The 23,952-nt window shown below is 47.7% G+C and overlaps 2 protein-coding genes across 2 annotated transcripts in view; both read right to left on the reverse strand.

The window, feature by feature from the left end:
• The window catches only part of MTMR8 (myotubularin related protein 8), a 277,728-nt gene that overhangs the window by 109,891 nt on the left and 143,885 nt on the right, over positions 1 to 23,952 (reverse strand). The gene's annotated exons all lie outside the window — the stretch shown is intronic.
• LOC310917892 (uncharacterized protein) lies at positions 21,565 to 22,996 on the reverse strand. The gene has a single exon (XM_083876504.1). It carries the CDS (start codon positions 22,731 to 22,733, stop codon positions 22,554 to 22,556), a length of 180 nt encoding a protein of 59 aa, XP_083732630.1. The 5' UTR covers positions 22,734 to 22,996; the 3' UTR covers positions 21,565 to 22,553.

The raw sequence follows: 23,952 nt of genomic DNA on the forward strand, positions 1-23,952 counted from the left end.
ACAGATGTCAGAGCTGTTACCAGCCCTGCATTTTCAGCCTCTGAGCACTTCACAGCATCTCATCCCAAATTCCTTGCTTCAACCAGGACAGAAAGTCCTTTTCTCCAGCACCTTGGATTCTTAACAGAAATTAAGCTCAACATAATCCAACCTTCTCCCATACCCTCCTAAACTTGTTTTTTCCCCACTGCAAACCCAGTGCAGTGGAGCTGACAAGCACAGAATGAGCCTAAGAATTCTAAAGAAAAATACAGAAACTGAAGAAAACCTAAAGAAAAATGGAACTAAAAAAAAAAAAACCCAACAAAACAAAAAAACTAAAGAAAAATGAAACTGGAAACTGGGTTCCCCCAGCTGGACAACAAGGAAAGCACCTGGTGTCCACGGGAAAAGCTGTCACGGCCCTGCAATTGCCTCCCTGCAGTGCCCCAGGCAGCTCCAGGAGTTTTTAAATCACTGTTACCTCAACCATCCCCTTTTTATTTGTGCCTTGGAGAAGGGAGATTTCTCTCTGTTATTTTTAAACTGGACATTTTACAGATGCCAACCTTTGCAGACCAGCTGGCAGCTGGGACAGTGCCCATGGGAAGGCACCAGAGCCATCCTCAGCCTCCAGCTCTGGATAAAAAGGAGCTTTCCCAGCTTTCCTCCACTCCTCATCCTCAGTGCTGGAAAGAATTCCAGACTCAGAGGGACCCAAGGGATGATCTGCAGAGAAAACTGTGGGCAGCTGATACATCAGGGTAATTCTGGAACTGAAAGCTGGAGGGACTTGCCTTTGTTCTGGCTTTTTAAAGTGTTTTTTTTTAGTGTCCTCCGTGAAATTCTTTTTCTTTCAGTGGTACCTCTGGAAAATTAGCAACAGAGATTTGCTCTGAACTTCTAAGCTCCTGTCTGTGTTAATTTGCAAACACTGACAGAAGATTTTTTTGGGTCTGTGTGTGCCTTGGTTGTGAAGGAGCACAAGTGGGATCAAAGTCCCACAAGAGCAATTCCTCACTCAGCCTCCATTCACTGCTTGGGAGTTTGGCACAGAATATCCTGAGGGCCCAAAGAAGGGGTGCACACACCTCCAGAACCTCTGAGCCATCCAGATCTGCCCTCTCAGAGCTGTGAGACACAGAAGGGACACTGACCCATCAGGCATGAGCCTGGTGAGGGGAATAGAGCAGCCTCACAAATTATTGATCCCAGAGGAAACCACGCTCAAATCCAGAGCAAACCCAGCTCAAAACCAGCTGGGAGAAGGAAGGACAAGGAGAATTGTAAACCAGTCAAAAATGTTGGTGTTGTGGTGGTTGTGGTGAGCACCAGGACAGGCTGAGGGGGCACATCCTCCAGCAGAGAGGAACAATGGCCTGGCCAGGGCTCCCTGCAGTCTCAGATTGATCTTTTCCCATTCTCCATCACCACAGGATCTCCCAGTGTGCAGCACTCCACGCTGTGGGACAGCAATTCACCTCACCATGAGCAGCTCACCATGCTCAGTCCTCAGAGATCAGGTTTCTGCATTTCCATTCCATTTTCCACTGCGTTTCCTACCCATGTCCTTCTGGGGCATTCCTGGGAACAGCTTTGGGATAACCTGTCACTAGAGGATGTGAAAAAACTACACTCACCTGTCAAGGTGAGAAGTGAGAAGAGAAAAAAAGAGTTTATTTTTATTTAGAGTTCAAATAGAGTTTGGAATTTGATCAGGAATTAAGAGACAAGAGTAACACCTCTCTGACCCCAGTGGTCAATTTAAAAGTCCATCAATTTATCCTTCCCCTTGGAAGGAATGTGTTATTTACCAAACATCTTTGTTTTTCTTACAATTCGAGAGAAAGCTCCAGTCCAAAAATGAAAACATCAGAAGGCTGAAAAAAAAATCAGAGTGACAATAACCACAGCCAGACCTGGGAGAAATCTCTCCCTTCTCACATATTCACACTGACTTTGTGATGTCTAAACACACACCAGCCCTGAGCAGTCACTACCAAAGGGTGAAGGCTGCTCACTCTCTGCCTTTGCAGAGGTCCAGCCTCAGGGATGGAGGCTTTGGAGGAATAAAATATTGGAGCAATAAATTCTCAGCTCAGACTCCTCATTAGGCAATACTGAAAAGAGAGATGTGCTGTGGGATCCCTAAAAAACCTCTCGTTGCATGGAACAGCAATGAGTTATTTATCAGTTAGAGGAAGGTTGAAGGCCAAAAGCTCTTGTGGCTCAGTGTCCTGCAGGCTCTGGGAGCTCATGAGAATTCCTGCAGGAGAAATGCAGCCACACACTTGTGCATCCTCAGGGAATATTGTGTGTAAGGATATTTATTCTCCTCCTCCTCCCCAGTGCCACAGACAGATCCACAGAAGGGTTGCTGCTCCCCCTGTAAACACACAGAGATTTGGGAGCAGAATTCCAGGGAAGGCTGCAGGACACAGAACATCCCACCTGCAGAGAGCACAGCACCAGCATCCCCTGCCTGGTGCAGCAAACTGGGCAAAGCTCATTCAGAAACAAAGAGAAAACAAGATAAAAGACAAGCCTGGCACCTCAGAGGAGGAAACATCCCAGTGCCACAGAATTTTGATGTGCATCAGCTCTCAGCTTAAACCAACGGGGGCTTTGGATTTCCAGACACAGAGTAAAATTCCAGCTACAGGAAAACATCCTTCTGCTGCTGGATTTTGGGACTTCTCTCCAGGTCTGCCACCCCCCAGACATCAGGAAACACCAGCTGTGAACAACTGCCAGGTCTCCTCTTTATCCACAGAGTCTCCTCTTTATCAAACTCCCAAATAATAGTATATTTGGCCAAAAATAACCTTGAAAATATGCAAAGAGTTATGATTTCTGACCTTCGAAATATTGTAGTTGTGACATTTCACTTTGTTATTCCAGCCACGGACAAATGGTTCTGCTAAAATATCTGTCACTAAGTAGTCCCCTATGCCCAGACCACAATAATCTTTTTTAGCAACTTAAAAGGTTCTGCTAAACCATTATGAACTTAACTCCGAAGGGCTGGAGCACCAAGGCAGCAGCTATTCTTGTTAAATTGGTCTCAATTTTTCAAGGATCCTGTTGAACATTACAGAGGTCACAGCCTGCACCACTGTGAAAAACCTAAGAAGTCTCTAAAACCCACGGAGTTTAATAAGGAATGCCATATTCCCAAATTGCCTCAAATGTTTTACAGGGTATTACCACTTCCACTTTTATAGGTTCCAAAACACTAAGCAAATAAAAAGTCTATTTCTCCTAGATTTTCAAGGTTCAATTTTTAAAAGGCCAGAGGCACAAACTGTTCCTGTGAGGCAGGGAAGGCTCAGCCATCAGCTCCTATCACAGCTCCAGCCATCCAAGTTTGTCCTTCCCCGTGCACAAGAGTTGATTCCCACGTTAACCTGGTGCCATTGACTTTTTTTCAGCTTTCCTCATCGCAGAATCATGGAATGGTTTGGTTTGGAAGGGACTTTAATGCTCATCTTGCTCAGACTATGGATAAGGGACACTTTCCACTATCCCAGGGTGCTCCAACTTGGCTTTGGACACCTCCAGGATGGGGCAGCCACAACTTCTCTGGGCAACAATGTCCCAAATGTCCAAAGCTTTTTGCATTTTTGAGATAAAACTTCTCCTAAAAATCTGAAATCACTTGTCATGTTTCATCCCTTTGAGATAAAACTTCTCCTAAAAATCTGAAATCACCTGTCATGTTTCATCCCTTTGAGATAAAACTTCTCCTAAAAATCTGAAATCACTTGTCATGTTTCATCTCTTTGAGATAAAACTTCTCCTAAAAATCTGAAATCACCCGTTCTTCAGGCTGAACAGCATGAGATGGTGAATCTCAGGATATCACAAAATCATGGTGCCCACTTTTCTGGACTGTGAAATTTCCCTAATTCTCCTCCATGCTGGTCCCTATTTCCCATAAGCACAGTGAGAATGGATTGAAGTGGTGAATCATTTTCTCCCTCCTCATGGCCATGCTGCTCTTCCCTGGCAGCCTGAAGCCCTGCCACACCAATTTTCTGATGGACACAACCTGGGCTCAAGGCACTCCCATCCCTGGCCTGGACAAATATGTGCAAACAGGGACAGGAGTTATGGCAGTGGCACTTGTCCAGCTGGACTGAGGCTGTGACATTCCTTGGGGTCAAACAGTGGCTTTCCAGGCACTACCACTGGATTTACACTTTTCATCTGCTCAATGTTGAGGCTGTAAAATTTCATCTTTCTTTCTGTGCTGCCCTTCCCTCCCAGATTAATTTTATTAACAGCTCTTTTTATGGGCACTATAAAGCACCATTCCACTTTTGGACACTGTTTAAGAGGATAAATTTCTACAGAGACTTTCTGGGATCTGAGGGTGACTCTTCAAGCACATTCCTGGTTTTCCTCACTGAATCACATCCTCTTTGTTCCCTTCAAAGGACGTCTGTGACACATCCAGTCAGGTACTGAAATATTGCAGCTGCTTTCTCTAGGGTGCAGATATTGAACCAAAAATGTAAGCAAGAAAGCTCAGGACCTACGGCCTTCAGGTCCTCTGTCATATCAGCTGCTGGAAAAATCTATGTAAATGTTGTTTATTTGGGCTTTCTATTTCACTTTCCCCTCTCATATTTCCCAAATAAAACTCAATGTCTTATTTCCCACTGACTGACAGCGCTGCAGCTCAGCCAATTAACAAACCCATGCATTACCGTGCCTTGATTACTCCCTCTCTTTTATTAAGAAATAAAATGTCAAAGCCTTTAATTTGACTCTTTCAGGAGCCTTTGAGCAGTTGAGGAGCAGCTTCTCACCTCGGAAAGAAGCGGCTCCACACACAGCCCCAGATCCCAGCAGAGCTGCAATCCAAATCCTGCCAGCCTGACTCCCAGCAGAGAGGCCAAATCTCTGCTGCCTGGGACTCAAATTCTTATCAGATACTTCAGGCTGGATTTTCATCTTGATGCTGAGCTGCAAACAGCAGCTCTGGCTAAGCTGAACTCTGCAGAGACACCCATCCAGCTCAGGGGCCATCGGTCACTGCCTTTGTGCCACCTCAGATTAACATGTCACCATCCTAAACACCTCCCTCCTCTCTAATGTCACATCCCTACACACTTTTTACTCTTTGTGATGTCCCTGTCCCAGTGCTGCTGCTCCCACACGGCCAAATCAACATATTAATGAACTTTTGATGGAGCACTCTGCTCCTGCCAAGTCCCAGGGGATGTTTTCCAGGGAGCAAGTGAGCCCAAGCTGGGGGCAAGTGAGCCCAGCCCTGGTGCTCAGCCCTGCCAAGAAAGCAGAGCCAGCAGCACAATCCTGGAGTGTCACTGCCCCCATCCATCCCTCACCACAGAAAAAACACTTTATGATCCTTGCACAGGGATAAAACACTGCTGTCCTCACTTTCCAGCCCTGTTTGGAGCGCTGCAGGTTTGTTCCAACCACAGCCATGCTCACTGCTAAATGCTGAGCGTCTCGCTCCCTCCTCCTCTCCCTCGGAATTTTTCCTCCCCTGTTCCAGCCAATCGTGCAGGGGAAAATTCCAGCCTGAGCTTCATTAGTATAAGATATAAAAATAGAAGTGCATTATCTTTCGTAGTTCTCTCTCTGTTGATTCAGCGGCAGCATGAAGGTAAAATAATTAAATGTTTGTCTGGTGGTAAAAACAAGCCCAACAGGAGAGACTGGGCTGGGCTTTTCTGGAAGCTGAGCGTGGAGATCTGGGGGCTCCTTGTGCTCCACAGACTTTGCCCTCCCCTCTCTCCATAGCTACCAAAAGGATGATGATGCCTCCCTCCCTCCCTCCTTCCCTCCTCCTCAACTCCAAAATAAACACAGGATGGAGGCTTTGGGAGAAGCTGGTAAATGCCTCTGCTGCAAAGCACAGACCTTTCCCTTCCATCTCCCCAAATCCTGCCTGGCAATTCCCTCAGCACCTCCAGGATCTCTCCCGGAACCAGGAGAGCTGCAGGAACGGGCGGGTGCCTGTGTGGACCAAGGTCAACACAGGAGATGTTCAAAAAACATTAGTGAGTTGACTTGATCCTTCATCAAAATACTTTCTGCTTTTCCTTCCTAACACTTCACTGCCCACGACGTGGCAGGCTGAGCCGATGTGACAAACTGTCGAAACACATTTTTTTAACAGAAAAAAAAAAAAAAAAAAAAAAAAAAACCCTAGACTTTTAAAGGTAAAACTGGTCCCTTTGAGTCCCTCTATGGTATGTGATATTCCTGCTGGAAAAAAAAAAAAAAAAAAGGCTCTGAGAGCAACTTGCTGGGAAGAGGTTCCAATGGGAAGAGCTCCAGTCTGCAGGGAGTTCCTGGGCTTCACCTTGTCTTTTATGCTCCCATTAGTTAATAAAAGCAACCACAGAGGTGCAAAATCATCTGGAGTATTTGTCAATGCCCAGATACAACTCTACGATAAGATGCTGTTCATTGATTCCACAAAGTAACCAGACAAAATTCCCTAAATCATTCTGCTGGCACCAGCAAAAATACCTGCTACCAAAGGGAAAGGACCATCATTTTTCCCCTCTCCAAATTCCCCCTCTGTGCTTTATTCCTGCTGTTGTGCTGGTAATGACCTATTTACCGCCAGCCTGTGGAGGGTGGCAAATCCCACCCACCTCCCAGTTCCCTGCTGGAGCCTGAGATTGCTATTGATGAGCTCCATGGCTTGATGGGAAGGAAATGAGTTGAGTTTAAGGGCTGCTGGCACACTCTCTCTGGAGAAATGCCAGGGAATTTTTAGACAGTCTTTAACCCAACAATAAAATGCCATGGATGTGAGTCAGAGTGGATGTGAACATCTCCTCCGTGGGAATCTGGGAGCAGACGTGTGACATCCCTGCCCAAAGGAGCCACCCAAGAGCCCCAGGTGTCCAAATCCACTAATTTGGGTTTTTGGAGCTGCATAGAGGGTCACCTTTACACTCCCCTGGGATCCCCCAGCACCTGGGCAGGTCATTTCTGATGTGTGGGGCTGCAAATCAATCTCTTGCTCACACTGTGTGTGTCTACAACATGGAACAATCAATAGAAATTTTATATTCTTAGTTTATAAATACATCAGGTAGTAAAAAACCAGCTTTTTCTTGGGGTGGATGGGCAGTGAGTGTGTGCAGAAAGCAGCTTACAAACGCCTGGCCATATTCATTACGTTTGGAACCTTTATGTTAGTCTCCAAAAACTGGTTACAGATTTACTTTTAGTTCAAAAGGATTCTCCTGGAAGTGGAGTGGTTTAAATCATTATCTTATGTCAATGCATAAGGGTAGGACAAAAAAATTAAAACCTGACAGCTGAAAAAAATCTTGTGACTTCCCAACACACTGGAAAGCTCCAAAGTCTTGGCGAACCAAGAATCTGGTTTGTGATTTTAAAGGTCTTGAGCTCATGGCCAAACTCCTAGAATCTCCCACTTTTAGGTCCATCAGGATGAGCAAGATGAGCTGGAGCTCAGCTCACAGATTTAAAATGGCTGGAGCTACTGCAGGGAAAGAAAATGGGGGGGAAAGTCTGTTCTGTATTTATGCACCAACCAACATCAGGTGGGGAGAGGTTCTGAATAAGTAGCAACAGAATTATCTAAGAATTAAAGCCTATTTTATGTTAGAAGAAGAACCCAATGCTCTTGGTAATCAATACAGGAGCCTTTTTAAAAGTCAGACCTTGAAGCTGCTGGACACAGATAAGGCTCTCTGTGGCCCTGTCGCTGCAGCACCTCAGCTCCCCCAGCACTGCCTGTGCTTCCTGAGGTCACCCATAAATCCCGAGCACTTCTGGCCACACCAGGAAGGCTCAGGGCAGGCTGCTCAACTGCCAAGATAAATCCTGCTCCTGCAGCCAATCCACCTCTATCAATCTTCTCAAAAGCGGCAATCCAAACACTGATTTGCAGGATCTCACTTACTTGTTTCTCCTTCTTTAGGACCAGTGCCAAAGCCAAGACTTACGTGCAGCTCCTGGCGCCTCTAACAACAGTCTGCACCAAATCCCCACCAAAGCAAACCCTGACATTTCAATCCTGCAGATTCCCAAGGCACTGGTGGCCAAGGGACATTGCAGCCAGGGATGGATGGATGGATGGATGGATGGATGGATGGATGGATGGATCCACTGCCCAGCTTTCCAGCACAGCCAAACTGGCAAATCCTCCCATCTGTTAAAGGCTTGGATCCACTCCAGGTAATAACAATAAAACACTGCCTTCCCCTGCTCCAGCCTCACCCATGGCTCATTTCCAGAGCCCTTCTACTCCTGACTCCATCTGTCCTGGGGAGGTTTGCTGCCCCTCTCCACAATTACCATCAGAATAAACTCTATTTTGGGCACATGCTGCTGCTGCTGTCCAGAGGTGCCTGTCCAGAATTTGAGGGGCTCTGAGCTCCAAAATCCAGCTTTGAATCCTCTGTTCTGCTCACAAGCCAAAGGAAGACTGTCTCTTTGAGAACCTGTTCTGGTATTTTCTCCAATCCCATGAGAACTGCCAACGTGACGATACTTCAGTTATTTTCCAGAAATACAAATCCATGGCCTAGTGGAGTACATTTTCTGCGTGTTCTAATTTGTCCTGACCTCCAGCCCCAGATTTCCCTTTATAACACACTCCTCTATTCTTAGTTTTACCTCCTGCATTGTATCCTTCCTCCTCTTCCAGCTGCACTCTCTCAATTTGGAAAAACCTGAATCTTCTTTTTCCCTGCCTCCATTCCAGACTGAGGATGGTTCCTTTGCATGCAATCTTATCATATTCATCCCAACTCACTCTGTTCCCTTTTCTCTCTGCTGCTCCAAGTCAGTATTCTAAACACATTTAACCCATTTAACACCCTGCAGTGACAGCCCAAGAGTGAGGGGGACATGCTTGGAAGCCAGGAGGGAGGTCAGGGGAGATATTCCATACCTGGACTCCACTGCTTTGGGGCCATTCTGTTGGGAATGCGAGTGTCTGGCTGTCAGGATTTCCTTGGATTGCTGTCTCAGAGCCTCACCAGTCTGTGAAGCTGCTGTGTGATCTTTGAGGAGCCTGGGGAACTCTGTCCTTGCCTCACGGCCTGAGTCCAAATCCAGGCAGGACAAGAGGCAGGAGCAGAGCAAAGGGACACTCCAAAGCCATGGCAGCACATCCTCCCTCCCAGAGCACAGGGATCCTCCTGCAGCCCCAGCTCTGCCCAGACTTGGCCCTGGTCAGTCTCCACATGGCCTTTGCCAAAACTGGATTCAAAGCAAGGCGCCCTCAGCAGCCCTGAACGCTGAGGATGGACCAGAAATAAGGTAAAACCTCCCTCACAAATGCCACCAAATCCAGGGGAAATATCACACTGGCCTTTCAGGAGACTGCTGGGAATGACTGTCTGGAAGAAGAGAATACAGGTGGCCTTGCCTCTGACAGGTAACAGCTGTGTTAATTACCCAATACAGCCTCACCCCAATGAGTCACAGCTATATCCAAAAAAATAAATGTGATAAAAGGGACTGGGTGAACTGGTGAGGAGGAGCATGAAAGAGGAAGAACCTTGAGGAAAAGGAATCCAGAATACCACGAAGAAGAAGGATCCTGGGAAGAGACAAGCACTGCTGTGAGGTCAGTCTGGGCCTGCAGTTAGAGTCTGTTGTTGGAACCTGCAGTCACAGTCTGGCTGGGTAAAAGCCTGCAGTCAGTCTGCACACCAATCCCTGCAGTCACAGTCTGCAAACTGATACCTGCAGTCACAGTCTAGCCAGGTGAAAGCCTGCAGTCAGAGGTTGCAAATTAATCCCTGCAGTCACAGTCTAGCCAGGTGAAAGCCTGCAGTCACAGTCACACACCAATCCCTGCAGTCACAGTCTGCACACTGATACCTTTAGTCAGAGTTTAGCAGGAAATATCCAGCAGTCAGAGGCTGCAATGGAAACCTACAGCAGGAGGTTGCTGCAGCCAGAGTCAGTGAGTAGCTGGAGTTGAGATGGCTGAGCTGTAGAGAGGAATAAACCAGGAGCCTTTTCATGCTGTGATCAACAAGAAGTCTGTCTTGGCTCATTTCTACCCCCTCTGACAGGAGGGCTGCTGCAGTAGACATGGATGACATTTGTGAGTCAGGACTTCATTCTGCTGAATTACCAGAAGCCTTGAGCATTGCTGGACTTTCACCAGTCTCCTAAACTGGGAATCTGTTCAGTGAAAGGAACTTCAGGTGATGAGGCAGCCCTAATGCCTGTGCTCCATGACCTCACCCCATGGGTTTAAAGGAGGTGATCAGAGAGGAGAGCACAGCATGGCCCCAGCTCCACCACTCACACAGAATTCCTGCCCTGAGCCCTCAGCCATGCCTGGGAGATGTGGAGTGATCCTACAGAAACCCTGGGGATTCCACATTCCAACACTCTGTTCCCACCACCAAAACCACTCCATGGTGCTCCTCAAGACACAACAAGATGCAAATTCAGAGCAGAAAGCCCCAGGACAGCCCTCACTGCCCCCCTGCCACACATCAGGTCACTTCACACCTCTTTCCCTGGCCACTGCAAGGAAGGAGGGACTCCAATAAACTGTGGGAGGAAGCTGAAAAGAACAATCCAGAAATCTGCAAACATCTGGAAGGCCAATGCTTTGCTCTACAATTCTGCATTGATTTTTCTTGCCTCAAATAGATTTCTAGATGGATTGCAATTAAAATGAGTTACACAATGCTGGTAAAACATCACTCATTTCCGCTTCAGATTTTATTTTTGCATCTTTGCTTTCTAGATCCTTTTGCATTTCAACAGCCACTCCTTGGAGCTTAACTTCTTTTTCCTTCCCCTCTTCTGCTGGCCAAATTGCTCTGCATCCATTTTTCCCTTTTATTCCAGCAAGAATGCTGCTGGTGGTGGTTCACACAGCCCTGGAACAATTCCCTAGGCAGTGGTAAAAATCCCCACTGTGAGCCCTGACTGCAGCTGCTGAGCAAACCCACAGAAAGCTCTGAGCGTTTATCAGAGGCGATTCTTTTGTGAACTGCCCTGAACCCTCAGGATCCCCTTGTCACAAGCCTCCAGGACATCAATTTCCATCTATTGTCCTGATTCCTGCTCAGAAGCCACAGGGAGGGAGGAAAATGGTGAGGAAGGCTGGGCTACAGGAAAAGAGATTTACTTTGCTGAAAACCTTGTAAAGCCAGGCCAGCTCCCCCTGAAAAGGGCAATGCTGTCACTATCCCTGCTCCAGCCCTTTGCTGGCCATTCCTGCACTGAGATGGATGTGAAAACAAGATGATAAAATATGGGATTGCCAACCAGCAGCAGCAATGTCAGACACCAAGCCCAGCTCTCCTGAGCTTTACAGAGGAGCTGGGACAGATTAACTAGAAACCAGTGATAGGGGTTTAGAGGGGATATTGGAAAGAAACCCTAAATCCTGCCCTGTGAGGGTGGGGAGGCCCTGGCACAGGGTGCCCAGAGAAGCTGTGGCTGCCCCATCCCTGGAAATTCCCCCAGAATGGGGCTTGGAGCAACATGGGATAGTAGGAGGTGTCCCTGCCCACAGTAGGAATGGAATGGGATGAGCTTTAAGGTCCCTTCCAACCCAAACCATTCCATCATTCCATGATTCCATCATTATGAGCACTTTGCACTCAGCCAATACAACCTCAGTCTCTGGCTGCTGTGAATAATACAGAAAACTGCCGGTATTCCCAAACCTTTGATCTTCATTTGACTTTTGAGGGTTTTCAGGCACCATTTTCATTTAAAAATAGAAGAAGTACTCAAGTATTTACACAGCACAAAGGCTTTAAAGGCTTTAAAACTTCAGAAAAGATTTTTAAGATGCCAGAATGAAGAATGTCAAGTATTATTATCGCTTGGATTTCAACCTGAGTTGGAAAAACCCTGCAAAGGTAAAACTGTCTGCAGGAAAAACAGAGAAGCAAAAAGGGCAGCAAAACCCACTGCAGTGATGGGGAGATGTTTCCAACTGTGGGAGACCTGTTCAAAGGAGGAGAAAAAGTCTTCCCTGACCAGCTGAGAAAACCAGCTACAGACATGTCCTGACAGAGGGAACAATCCTCCTTTTGAGGAGAGGATGGCCAAACACAGAAGCTTGAAAAGGAAAGATTTGGGAATTAAAATGTGAGCTTGCATTGCTCAGTAGAGAAAGCACTTCCAGCATCCAGAGCATGGCTGGGCTGCCTTGGGTGGCTTTTGTGCCATTCCTTCGTGCACCATGAATCTCTCCTGGCTCTTTTTGCTGCCTTTGGGGTGAGAATTGTGGATACCCCAATTTGTTCTGCCCCAGGGTTTATGCCACAAGAGGCTGAACAGCTACTCCAAAGCTCCTGCTTTTACTGAGGTATTTCTGCTTAATGCTGATTAATTTCTCAACAGCACAGAAATAACACAAAAGGCTTAGAGAAACAAAAAAAAAAAAAGCCTCATTTAGATGAATTAATAACAGAGAACAAGTATATTATTGGTGAAGGCTCTAACGAAGTGCAGAGCTCTTCTCTGGCTGCAAAAACAGAAGGCTGAGCTCTGACGCTGCATATGCAAAATATTTGAAGCCAAATGAATCTTTGGTGGAGCCCTGCTGACATCACTGTTGGGATCTCGGGTGGAATTCAAGATGTTGCTTTAAATTAAAGCAGGGAGCTCCTGGGTGGGAGCTCAGCTCTGCCAGGGGCCCCCGCAAAGCCCCCGAGGGTGAGAGGCATTTTTCATCCATCTGCTCCGATCCCACCTGCCTCCAGTACAGCACTTTTCATCCTCACTCGGCAAACCCTGGAACAGGAGAGGGCAATTTCCTTCTGTGCATTTTACAGAAAGAGAAACAGAGACGTAGAAAGATGAGACAGCCCCTGCAGCATCACCCTGGCTGCAAGAGGTGGGGAATGGGGGGAAAGTCTCCCAAATCCCAGCCCTTGGAGAGCCTCATCAGTGCCCAACTGCTCCAAATATTGGGCAGACACAGCTCAAATCAGGCTTTTCATTAAAATATGGAGAACCCTGATGGATGGTGGACAGAAAAACCCATCCCCTCTGCTGAGCTCATTACAATTTCTGGTTGTAACAGAGACTCTTGTGGTTTTAAAAATACAGAAGATTTAAATTCTCTTGTGTCCAAACAGCAGAAACTCGAGAGCTAATGGGGGTGAAGACAGAGTGCTCTGGATAAACAGGTTATTCTGTCACCATCAGCTCTCGAGTCTCTCTCAATCTGCTCTGCAGAGAGTGGCTCAGACACTGTCCCAGACAGGGCACGGAGCTCTCTGCACTCCTGCTCTCAGCCAGCCAGGCAATTTACTGCCTCCTTGGGAAGGCTTTGATATTGGAAAACCACAACCGAGCTTTCTCTGCGCTTGAAAGGCACCCACGGGCTCAGCCACAGCGAAAGCATTTGCACTGCCCTGAGAGATCAAAGAGCTCAAAACCTTTCGCTTTTATGGGGCAAATTAAAAACAAACACGGCCTTTCCTTCCTTTCCTTTCACTCTGCTAATGCCCATTCCCCTCTGAAGGCATCCTGCAGGAATTGAGGCTGGAGGTAGAGATGGAGGAGCAGAGATGCAGCACCCTCTGTGCAGCGCTCTGTGCCCACTGCTCCCATCCCTCCACATGGATGTGCCCAGGATGGAGGATTCAAACCCCTGACATTCCTGCTCTCTGATTTTTGTTTGTGCTCCTCTGAGTGTCCATAATTCCTGCTGATTCCCCTCCCTGCCCAGCCAGCATGGAGAAAACTGCACATCCCCTCCCATCCCTGATGCTCCAGCACAGATTCCCCCAAGTGCCAGCAGGACCAGACAAGAGCTCATCCAGCTGCAGGAGCCTTCAAATGGTGATGAAGCCCTTCTGAATCCTGTGTGGGCAGGGCAGGCACGGCGAGGGAAGAGGGGGAGAGCCGAGGAGCAGCAGCCCGGGGCTAAAAGTGGCTGTTGACTTCACTCTCCCATTTGGGAGTAGGTGGAGGAGGTGGGTGGCCGTGAGCAGAGGGGAGGCGGAGGGGGCAGCAGCTATTTCCAGCTGCACTCATGTGCCATTTCTCTCAGTGCTGAGATTTGAGAGAAAACAGCAGGAGGTGGGGAGTGGGGGGAAACCAAAAAAGAAAATCACAGACTCTGTGCAGGAGAACATGTTAAGGAACAAGAGGAAAGGAGTTACCAACAGCACGGCCCTGAGATTCTACCAGTACTGGAGGGTTTAAAAATATAACAAAACCCAAGGCTGCTGGGACTGCTTCCCTGCACTGGACACAAGAGGATATAATGAAAATGAGGCCACTGACTGAGGGGCTCAGGCCAATGTGTGGCCCCAAAATGATGGTAAAAGCTGCTGCTTGCAGAAAACCTCCCTCCTGATAAACTGCGAGGTTTTCTTGGCTCCCAGAGATTATGTAATATGTTCTTGCCTGCTGCTGCCGCTGCTGCTGCTGCTGCTGACTCATATTTTCCAAAATATATCTGGGAAGGGAAACATATGCACATGTGTTTTAATCCATAGGTTTTCCCTGCCTGTGTCCAGAGCCATCCACAGGGAGGTGCAGTGCTGCCTGCACATACGTGTACACATGTGTGTGTCCTGACGTGTGCAGGGAGGAGGGACAGAGACAGGGACAGGGACAGGGACAGGGACAGGGACAGGGACAGGGACAGCCTGGAAGCTGCTGGGAACACACAGATTAAACCAGCACTGCTTTCTGGGGCAAAGCACAACAAGTCCAACACAGGAGGGAACAGAGAAGCCTCAGAGGGAGATGGCAAAGGGAGAAGCATTGAGAGAGCACTGCTGACAACCCCCAGCCAAACCTGGGCTCTGGGGACCAGCCAGACTCATACTGAGCTTCAAATCCAGCTGGGAGAATGGGGATTGTGGCAGCTGGGGCCACGGTGACAATCTGCAAACAGCAGTGGGCTGAGATGGGGGTGGCCAGTAGCACCCACCCCTTGCTGGGGTTGCTGGGGGCAGCACGGCTCCCTGAATTCCATAAATCTACAGTCTGGCTCCTGTTAATGCTTGGGAACACACTTCCCAGGCTCGGGGTGTGCGCTGAAGAAGCCAGGCTTCTCCTGGCCGCAGAGCTCTAATTCTAAGGCAGGCTGACAGTCTTAAGCAAATTTGTTCCCAGCCTGCAGGTTTGGGAGGTTTAGCTCCTCTGCTCCGTGCCTGGGTGCACTTTTAATTCCTTAGGAAAGACTTTTTGACAATTCTGCAAAGCCCTCAGTATCCAGGAGATAGGATCGATCTGCTGCTGGCCATTGGAACAGAGATCCATCTCCCCTGGAGCAGAGGAGACTGAAAATCCATCCAGATGTCAACCCCTGATCACCGAGTGACAGCAGCAGCTCCGCACCGATGACAGCCCGGTTTCCCTGCACTGCCTGCTCCTCGTGCCTGTGTGCTCGGGCAAAAACAGGGAATAATTCCCCACATGGGGACAGGTGACAGTGCTCCTGTCCCCTCTCACCTCACACACAGCTCTGGAGACACAACAGGCCCTCTCCTCCATCCCTGCATCATCCTCATCCCCATACAGGTACTGTTGATATTCCCTCCCTTACACATCCAGCACCTGAGCTAAGACAATTCTATTTTAACACAGTTAAGACAATTCTATTTTAACACCTAAAACTTCATCAGAGCCAGCTGCTCTTTCTTGTTTTTATAGCAACTTTAAAATGTTTCATCTGCATTCAAAACCTGTTCTATAATTGTTACTTTTTAACTTAATTCTCCTAGAACTTCACAAAAAAGAGCGAACATCCAGCATGCCTAAAAGGCTTTGGAATAAACCTTAAAAACAAACATTAAAGATTGATCACGCTTTTTCAAGATTATACTAAAACTGACTGAAGCTCAACTAGATAAGGAAAGAGAGTTGCATTAAATTAATCAGCACCTTATCAAGCCAGGAAGAAAGAACTGTAGATAACAAGCCTTCCCTAAATTTGGTATCAGAACAGAAACTTCAGTGCACGACATACTGAGAGTACTGAGAGAACCTTGTCAGATTTACTGAACAAAATACAGGGGAGTGGAGCAGCAGAAATAGCAGGGGAACGTGGTGCACAGAAATGCTTTGAAAAAAAACCCTGTTTTCTGATAATGCCAGCAAGAGCCGACGCTTTTGTCAAATGGAACAATTTTACTTGACAAAACTTTTCCCTAGATGTGCCCAGCAAATTAACCCACCGTTACTGGGGTAAAAGACAGATCTTTAGGGGTTTGCTCTGCACTCCTGTTTGTGCAGCTGAGACCAAACTGCATTTGCTCCATTACAAGGGAACAGTTTTGTGCACAATTCTCTCCCTTCTGCTTTCCCAGCCCTCGGAGCTGGGCCACCGATTCCTCTCCCGGCATCTCTTGGTGCGAGCTGCAGCCACTCTCACAGCTCTGAGCTCCCGTGCAGGGGCTCAAATCCCCCAAAACTGGCACCAGCAGCAGCTTAACCCTTTGGAAACTTTGGGGCAACATCCCCAAAGTATTGAGAGTGAACAAACCCAGGCAGGGATTTTCCCGGATGGCCGGTGAGGCTGTGGGCTCTGTGCAGCACAGGGCAGGACATCCCTGAAAAGCAGAAAACCATCCTCACCATTCCAGGCGGGACAGGAGGGGAGCAGGGCTGGGGACAGAGGCCTTGGCAGGCAGTAGGACAGACAGGACACTGTTTTCCCAAGCAGGAGCAGCAGGAAGGATGTTCCAGCCTCGGCCCCTTGGGCAAAACACAAAGCCCTGGGCACTCTGGGCAGTGACAGCCTCACTCCAGAAGGACAGGAGGACACACACAGCTCATCTCACCACACTGACCAGCCTAGAAATCCACTTGGGGCTTTATCCAGAGACAAAAAGGGAAAACAAAGAGCTGGGCTGCTTTATCCTGGGACTGCTCTGCCTCCCTGGCACCCAGGGCAGGGCTGCTGGCTGTCCCCAGCACTCACAGGGGTCACTGCCTGCCCTGCCCATCCCAGACAGCTCCTGGAGGAGGGGAAAAAAACAGCTTATCCCTGGAGCCTGAGCCCAGCCGGGAGAGCAGGGTGGGCTCAGCACAGCCCCGGCTCCACTGAGGCGCAGATGCAGCTGAAAATAGCCCCACGCCGGCTGCCAGCAGCCCATAGTGTGTTATATGTCTGAGCTGATGTAAAGGAAGGGGCAGGCGTTGAGCCACATGGCCCTTCACATGGGCACGGCCACATTTGGCTGCTCCCGGCTCCAAAATCCCCCAAATGCATTCTCTGCCAGGCTGGAGCAGCTCAGCCCACAGCACTCAGCACCAGCCTGGCCCTTGTGGCAAGGTTTGCAGAAAAATGAACAAGCCAGACCCCAAACATGGTGCCAAAAACCCTCTCCCAAATCCTGCTCCAGATCCCAGCCCCACTAACCCCCATCCCAAAATGTGCCACTCTGCAAACACCGTGTGCCTTAGTTTCCCCAGCGCTGTGACAGCACAAGGGGTAATTCCCCAAAGCAGCACAATCCTATGAAATTATATCTGTGAGGATAAACTAGATCAGTTTAAATCCAGACCTTATTCCTGAAATCCCTGCATGCACAGACTCCCTTCATCCCCCCAGATTCTCTGTAATTCAGGTGGTGAAGCTTTCAGGCTGCCCAACCAGCAACTGGGGGCTTCTCACCCTTGTGAACAGCCCACCCAGGAGGTGTTTCTGCCAATCAATGCCAGAGTAATTCCCAGGAAAACCAGGGCCCTTTGGTGCTTAGAGCCAACCCAGCCGTCTGTGGGCGCTGGCAGATTGAGACTCATTTCCACTCAGGAAAGAAATTCAACCACAACTAATAAAATAAAGACAATAAATCACAGTTCCTCCAGCAGCTCTTCCTCCAGGAGCATCTATTTTTAGTGGGAAGCATCAATCACCACAGCTCCTGCTGTCTACAACAGCTCCAAGAGGCAAAAAACAGGTGGGCAGAGCTGGGCCAACGTGGGGACAACACACATCACCCACCTGCACTGCCACTGTCCCCCAGGCAGAAAGGGGACACACAGGAGAACATCAGGAATATCAACACTATGTGATATTCCTCAATTTCAGATGGAAAAGAGAAGCCACAAGGCAACAAAAGAACAAAGGAATGTGCCCAAGGCCATACAGTAAATCAGTGGCAAAGCCAGAACTCGGCAGAACTACCCTCTGCCAGCCCTGGAACCCCTGCACAAGCACTTTCTTCAAACAGGACAATCTTTATATAATTATTAACATTTGGGAGTTTTCCTCAAGGTTCCCAACTTCTCCTCATCGGAGACTGCGCAGCTCCAAGACAAATCCTTGCGTTTCACCAAAAATATCTGTCCCAACGTTTCGCTGGGGGAGAGACACACTGAGCACGATTTATCACACCCAGCTGAGAAAATCTACATTGGGAATGTAAAACACAGAGATCATCATCCCAACACGGAGATCATCATCCCAACACAGAGATCATCATCCCAACACAGAGCACAGGGACAGACATGCAGGGAGGGCACAGCACACGGGGCACCAAGCACCACAACAAAATGAAATGACAACACAGACACAGGGTTCTAGTCACAAATCGAAACTAAAGCAACCAAAAAATAAAATAAAATAAAATAAAATAAAATAAAATAAAATAAAATAAAATAAAACAAAACCAAAAGACTTACATGGATTTTTTGCAATTTTCCTTCAGACATTACACACAGCAGTTGGGCTGTGTACTGAATACCTGATCCAAAAAGAAATAGAACCACATTATGCAAACGGATGGGGGCAGGAGTCAGGTGAACATGCAGCTCTTAATAACAGGGCTGAGAAAGCACCTCTGCATCCCCACAGAAGGGCTCGAATCGGGCAGATCTTCACTCCCTACACAAGAAAAGCCAAGGCTGTGCTGTTGCCATCCCAGAGGGGAAAAGCCAAATGGCAGGACAGGGCAGAGCCACCCGCGTCACAGAGCTCGGAGCTGTCCCATCCCCTCCAACTTGTCATGGGAGGTTTTAAACAGAGGTGGGAAATAACCAGGGTGGGGGAGGAAGCTTTTAGAAATCCGAAATGAAAGCGTTTTATCGGCCTTAAAAAGAAAAGAGCATTAAAAGCAGGACAAGCCGGGATCATCCCGACACTTAAAGCTCTCTGGGAAAGGGGCACATCCCCCTTTTCCCCAGCTGAGGAAGGTGCCTGAATCTTTAAGACGGCGGATTGCTGCTCGGGAGGAATGGACTTTTTTTATGGACTGTGGGAAACAGGGTTGCTATGATACAGGCAGAGGCATTTTCATGAATCCTGTGGCAAATAACATTGAATCCTGCTTAAGCAGACAACAGCAAGGCAGCTCTCCCATCACCCAGGCTCAGCAAACACACGGCAGCGAGCACTGGAGGAGATTAGATGCATCAAAAATATGCTTTTTTCGTATTTTTTTAGTTTGGGGGCATATTTTTCAGAGGGTCAGCACTTTGATTCCTTTAAAGGAATGCTCACTCTGCTTCATCCCTGGGTTTGAGCATCCCCACAAAGGTGAATAAACCCAGGGCTGAAGCACCCCCAGGGACCTGAGCGTGACATGGATGGTCCCACGGAGCTCCAGGACATGGAAAGCTCCAATCCCAGGGATATTTCACAGTGAATGCTGCAGGCACAGCCACTCAGGGGCACAGGGATCAGTGGGGACTGGCAGCACTGTCACCCCAGAGAGATCTCAGTGCTCCCCATGGGCTGAGCTGCTGTGCCCAGCTCAGATGGACAGAGGAGCTCCTGGAAATGCCAAACTGCAGCTGCCAAACTACAAAATCAGGGCTGGAGAGGAGAGGCACTGAGGCCTGGGGTGGGAAACAAAGCTAAACAAGCAGCAAGCCCAGCCCTCACTCTTTCACCTCTCATTTCCTCTCTTCCCCCAAAAAAAAATTCCAACAGGAAGCCCGAGATAACGAGAACGCTGCCGCTACAATAACAAAGTTTGCTGTGCCAACTTTCCTACTGCTCTGCGTTAACTTTCCCCTCTATTAATTCCACCGGCCTTCAGGAGGATAAAAGGCAAAAAAGTTGTAATAAAATCAGATTAATTCTTCCCAAGCACGTTCTGTGATGGGAAAAAACTCATCTCCCAGTAGATGAGCATGCACAACCCCTCGTCCTCCTCACTCAGCCCCAGCACAGCCCCAGCCCAGGGATGGAACCAGAGGGGCACTGCAGAATGGGCCAGAATAATCACCACTGAACAAGCACAATTCCCAAATATCTCCCCAGGAAAACAAGCTCTGGATCAACAAACGCACCCAGGAAACGGCAGTAGGTACTGGGCATTCCTGGTAGAAATCATATTGAAATGTAAACCTTAGTGCCAGAAAGCCCTGAGAAAATAAACATTTAGGCACAGCCACAGCCCGTTGTAACTCGCTGGTCAGTTTTGGGGTCAGGTTTTTGCTCCTTTTCCCACCTTTTCCCCTCCAAACCCCTTTGCTGCTCAAGTCTGTTCCCCTGAAAGGATGATTTTGGCTGCTGTTGGATTGATTCTCTCTCCATGGTGATCTCAGCTCATTTATTACCTTTCCAGGAGATTCTGCAACCTATAAAACTAATGACACAGGATGGCCAACAGGCAAATAGAGCAAATTTGAGCTGTTTAACAGCCCAAACCATCCTCAGCATTGATTTTCTTCACTTGGGTTTTTTTTTTTTTAAGAGAAGATTGGCTCAGTCTCCTGTGAAGTGAAGCAGGTACCTCTTGCAGATAGCTACAAGTGAAGAGGAGGGACAGAGCCAGCAGAGCATCTTCTTGGGTTTGGGATTTGGATCCCTGGCTCTCCTCCCTACTCAAACAACCCCATAACGCTTTTGGGGATGATTATTCCCACCGTGAGATTCAGAAAATATATTTTTTTCTCTTTTATTTAAAACTAAAAGCACTTTGAAAGTGCCAAATTTGCCGGATTTAACTCTGTTTCCAATCGTGCCACCATGGAAAAGCCATCGGCTCCCGAACCCTGCTCGGCATTTAACTCCCAGCACACAAATCCTCCCTGGGAAATAACCCCATGTCTCCATCTGTAACCTCCAGCTTTGCCTCTATCCATCAGTTACATGGTTATTATTTTAAATTTTTTTTTAAGAGAACATCAAATAAATAATAGACAGCTGGAATTAGCATGAACTAATTAAATTATCAAAAATTCCAGTGACCATCAGCAAAGATAAAAACATTTTCGAACTGGTATTTTCTTGTTTGTTTTAAGCAATTCTGATTTTCTCAGTGGGGGGAAATAATATATTTTAAAAAATTAAATCCCTAAAACCTCTAAGAGAAGCACAGAGATATATTTTCCAGAGGAAAAGGCATTACTCTTTCCAGACATTCCCTTCGTATTCTCTCCAAACTTCTCGTGCTGCCACTGGAGCCCCCAGCCAGCCCTTCCAAGCTGTAAACATTCCAAATTCAGGCTAGAAGCACCTCTAACTGCTGGACACCTCTCCAGCAAGCCCATAATACACAACTTAGCACTTCATTTCCCAGAAAATCAATGTAAATAAAGTCATGCGAAGCAACCCCATCTTAAAAGCTCGTTACCCTTGAGGTGGGCAAAGATTTTTCTTAGATGCATTCCCCAAAATTTGATATATATACACACACACACACATGAAAGAAAGAAAAGGAAGGCAAAATCAATTTTTAGAAAATCAAAGCAAAACCCATCCCCTCCGTAGCAAAGAAAAACAAAGCTTGTATTGCCCTTTCCCCCTTTGATCTTTTCTTTCCCAATTTGCAGAGACAGAAACCACGTAGACCAGAATAAAAAACACAGCAGGTTATGTTGTTTCGGTCTCTCTCACAGCTCTAAGAAAAGGAGCTGAGTTACATCACTGTGGACATAGAATTTGAAGGCTTTGGGGGCTGAATCTTGAGAAATCAAATCAGATCATCAAGGCAACACAGATAAAATACACTAAGTAGAATTTATCTTGAATTTTTTTTTTTCTTTTTTATGGCTGAATGTTATTTTAGCCAAGATTTAATCCTTTAATAGGATTTCTCAAGCATCCCCCCCCCACCTTTAAAAATGCCCACAGCTCGATTGCATTGCACACACCTGGCACTTACATGGTTACTGCCACAGACATTGCACATTAACTGCTCGCTAGAAATCGCACACAAAATGACTTATTATTCTTATCAACTGGAGCCTCTATTTCAAAGAAAAGCAAAACAACGCAGCCAGTGCTCACCACAGACAGATCATTTTCACTCTGCTGCTGCCTAAAGAAGCACAGCTCTATCTCGCTAGCACAGAACCAACAAGAGGACTGGAGCGCTGTTATTATTTATCACATTTAAAACCCCGGCAAAAAGAAAAAAAAAAAAATTTAAAAAAAAAAAAAAGCAGCTACACTTACAGGCATAACTTAAAAGACAAGACATGACAAAAGATTTAGGGAGAGATAATAATACCAACGTCATACATATCACAGCGAGGCCATGTTGAAGCTCAACGCGTTTCCCCCCTCAGTAAGAAATCTCTCTCTCTCTTTCTCTCTCTCTCTCTTGCCTTTCTCTCTCTCTCTCTCCCGCTCGTGCTCTCTTGTTGAATTGCTAGTGGTAGTAGTAGCCCCCAACAGCTCAGGAGAAAAAATCCATTTAACGAGTGCCCAGGAAGAACATGAGTATGACATTCACAAGCAATAGCACCACAATCACTGCAAAAACGACCACCGTTTGAACATCCAAGGTCATGGTGCAATGCAGAACACTGTAGTGTTCGAGGTGTGGGGCTGGCAGATTTGGAGAAGTCAACCTCTGCTCTGTAAGACTGTCCATACATCCACCATGCTAGAATAGAGGAGAAAAACTGTTCCTGGTTTTGGGTTGGTTCGTAAATGCTTTGTGCTCTGCCTTTAGTTTCTCCCCTATCTGCTGTCTCTAGCTCATTCTGAGCCCGCTAAGTGAAGCATCATCACAACCAGTGAGCACTCGGGATGCAAAATCCTTCCTTTAGGAAAAAGAGCGAGCGCTGTCTGCAAGCTTCTCTCTCTGTCTCGTCCCCCCTCTCTCTCTCTCGCTGGCTGGCTCGCTTTTTTTAATTCGTCAAGCCAGTGCAGATACGGAGCCCGTGTGAGTGTGACAGCTCTGCAAGCTGCTGCTGCGGCTGCATCCCTCGGAGCGAGGCGGACCCTGGCGCATACTAATCAGCTCCAGTGACCAGGCAGCGACGGCATCCTTGGCTGTCACTCAAAACGCAGAAGGAAGAGCTGGCTCCATAAATACGCGAGGCTTCCGCCCGCCACGCAGCCACGGCTCTGCTCTGAGTTCCTGAGGAGGTTCGGATGCTCTTGGCCAGGCGGTTCCCAGGCGGTTCCGAGGCGGTTCTGAGCCGCGCACCGCCCCGGGATGCGGATGCCCTGGGATGCGCCAGCCCTGAGAACACGCGAGGAGAAGGGAGGGAAAATAACGGAAAGGCGACTCATGGTAATATGGGAATTCGCTGTGAGCTTGAAATGTGGGAATTGGGCTGGGGGAATCATGTTTAGCTCTGTACAATCCTCCTCCCATCATGAATCCTTGAACCTCTCTCTCCTCAGCACTGTCTCCATCAGAGGGTTAAACTGAATTCTGACTCTACAGACAGAGATCTATAAAAGAGGGGGGAGGACAGATGGAGGATCTTTATTCCTTCCACAGCAGCCAGAAATGCTCATTGCTACATTAAAATCACACAACACACACTCAGCCTTTATGGTCCAGGTGCCAGGTGCTATCCCAAACCCCAGTCCCAGCTCCCAGAACCAGCAGGTACCTCAGAGAGGCATCACAACGCACACAAAACCAAATACACTCAGCTGGAAAAAGCAAACCATTTTCCAGACAAAGACAAATATAGAAATGCTGCCAATGCATATGCATAATGCACTAAAATGTGCATCCGGGGGCTGAGCACGGCACCTTCCAGGAAAGCTGCGCCTCCGAACGTTCCCACACAGACACGAGGCCAACAGGCACCACACGAGCACCTCTCGTTTGTTCTCCTGCACCAAACGGT

Source organism: Zosterops lateralis (genome assembly GCF_965231275.1).
Source record: "Zosterops lateralis genome assembly, chromosome: 21".
Lineage (NCBI taxonomy): Eukaryota > Metazoa > Chordata > Aves > Passeriformes > Zosteropidae > Zosterops > Zosterops lateralis.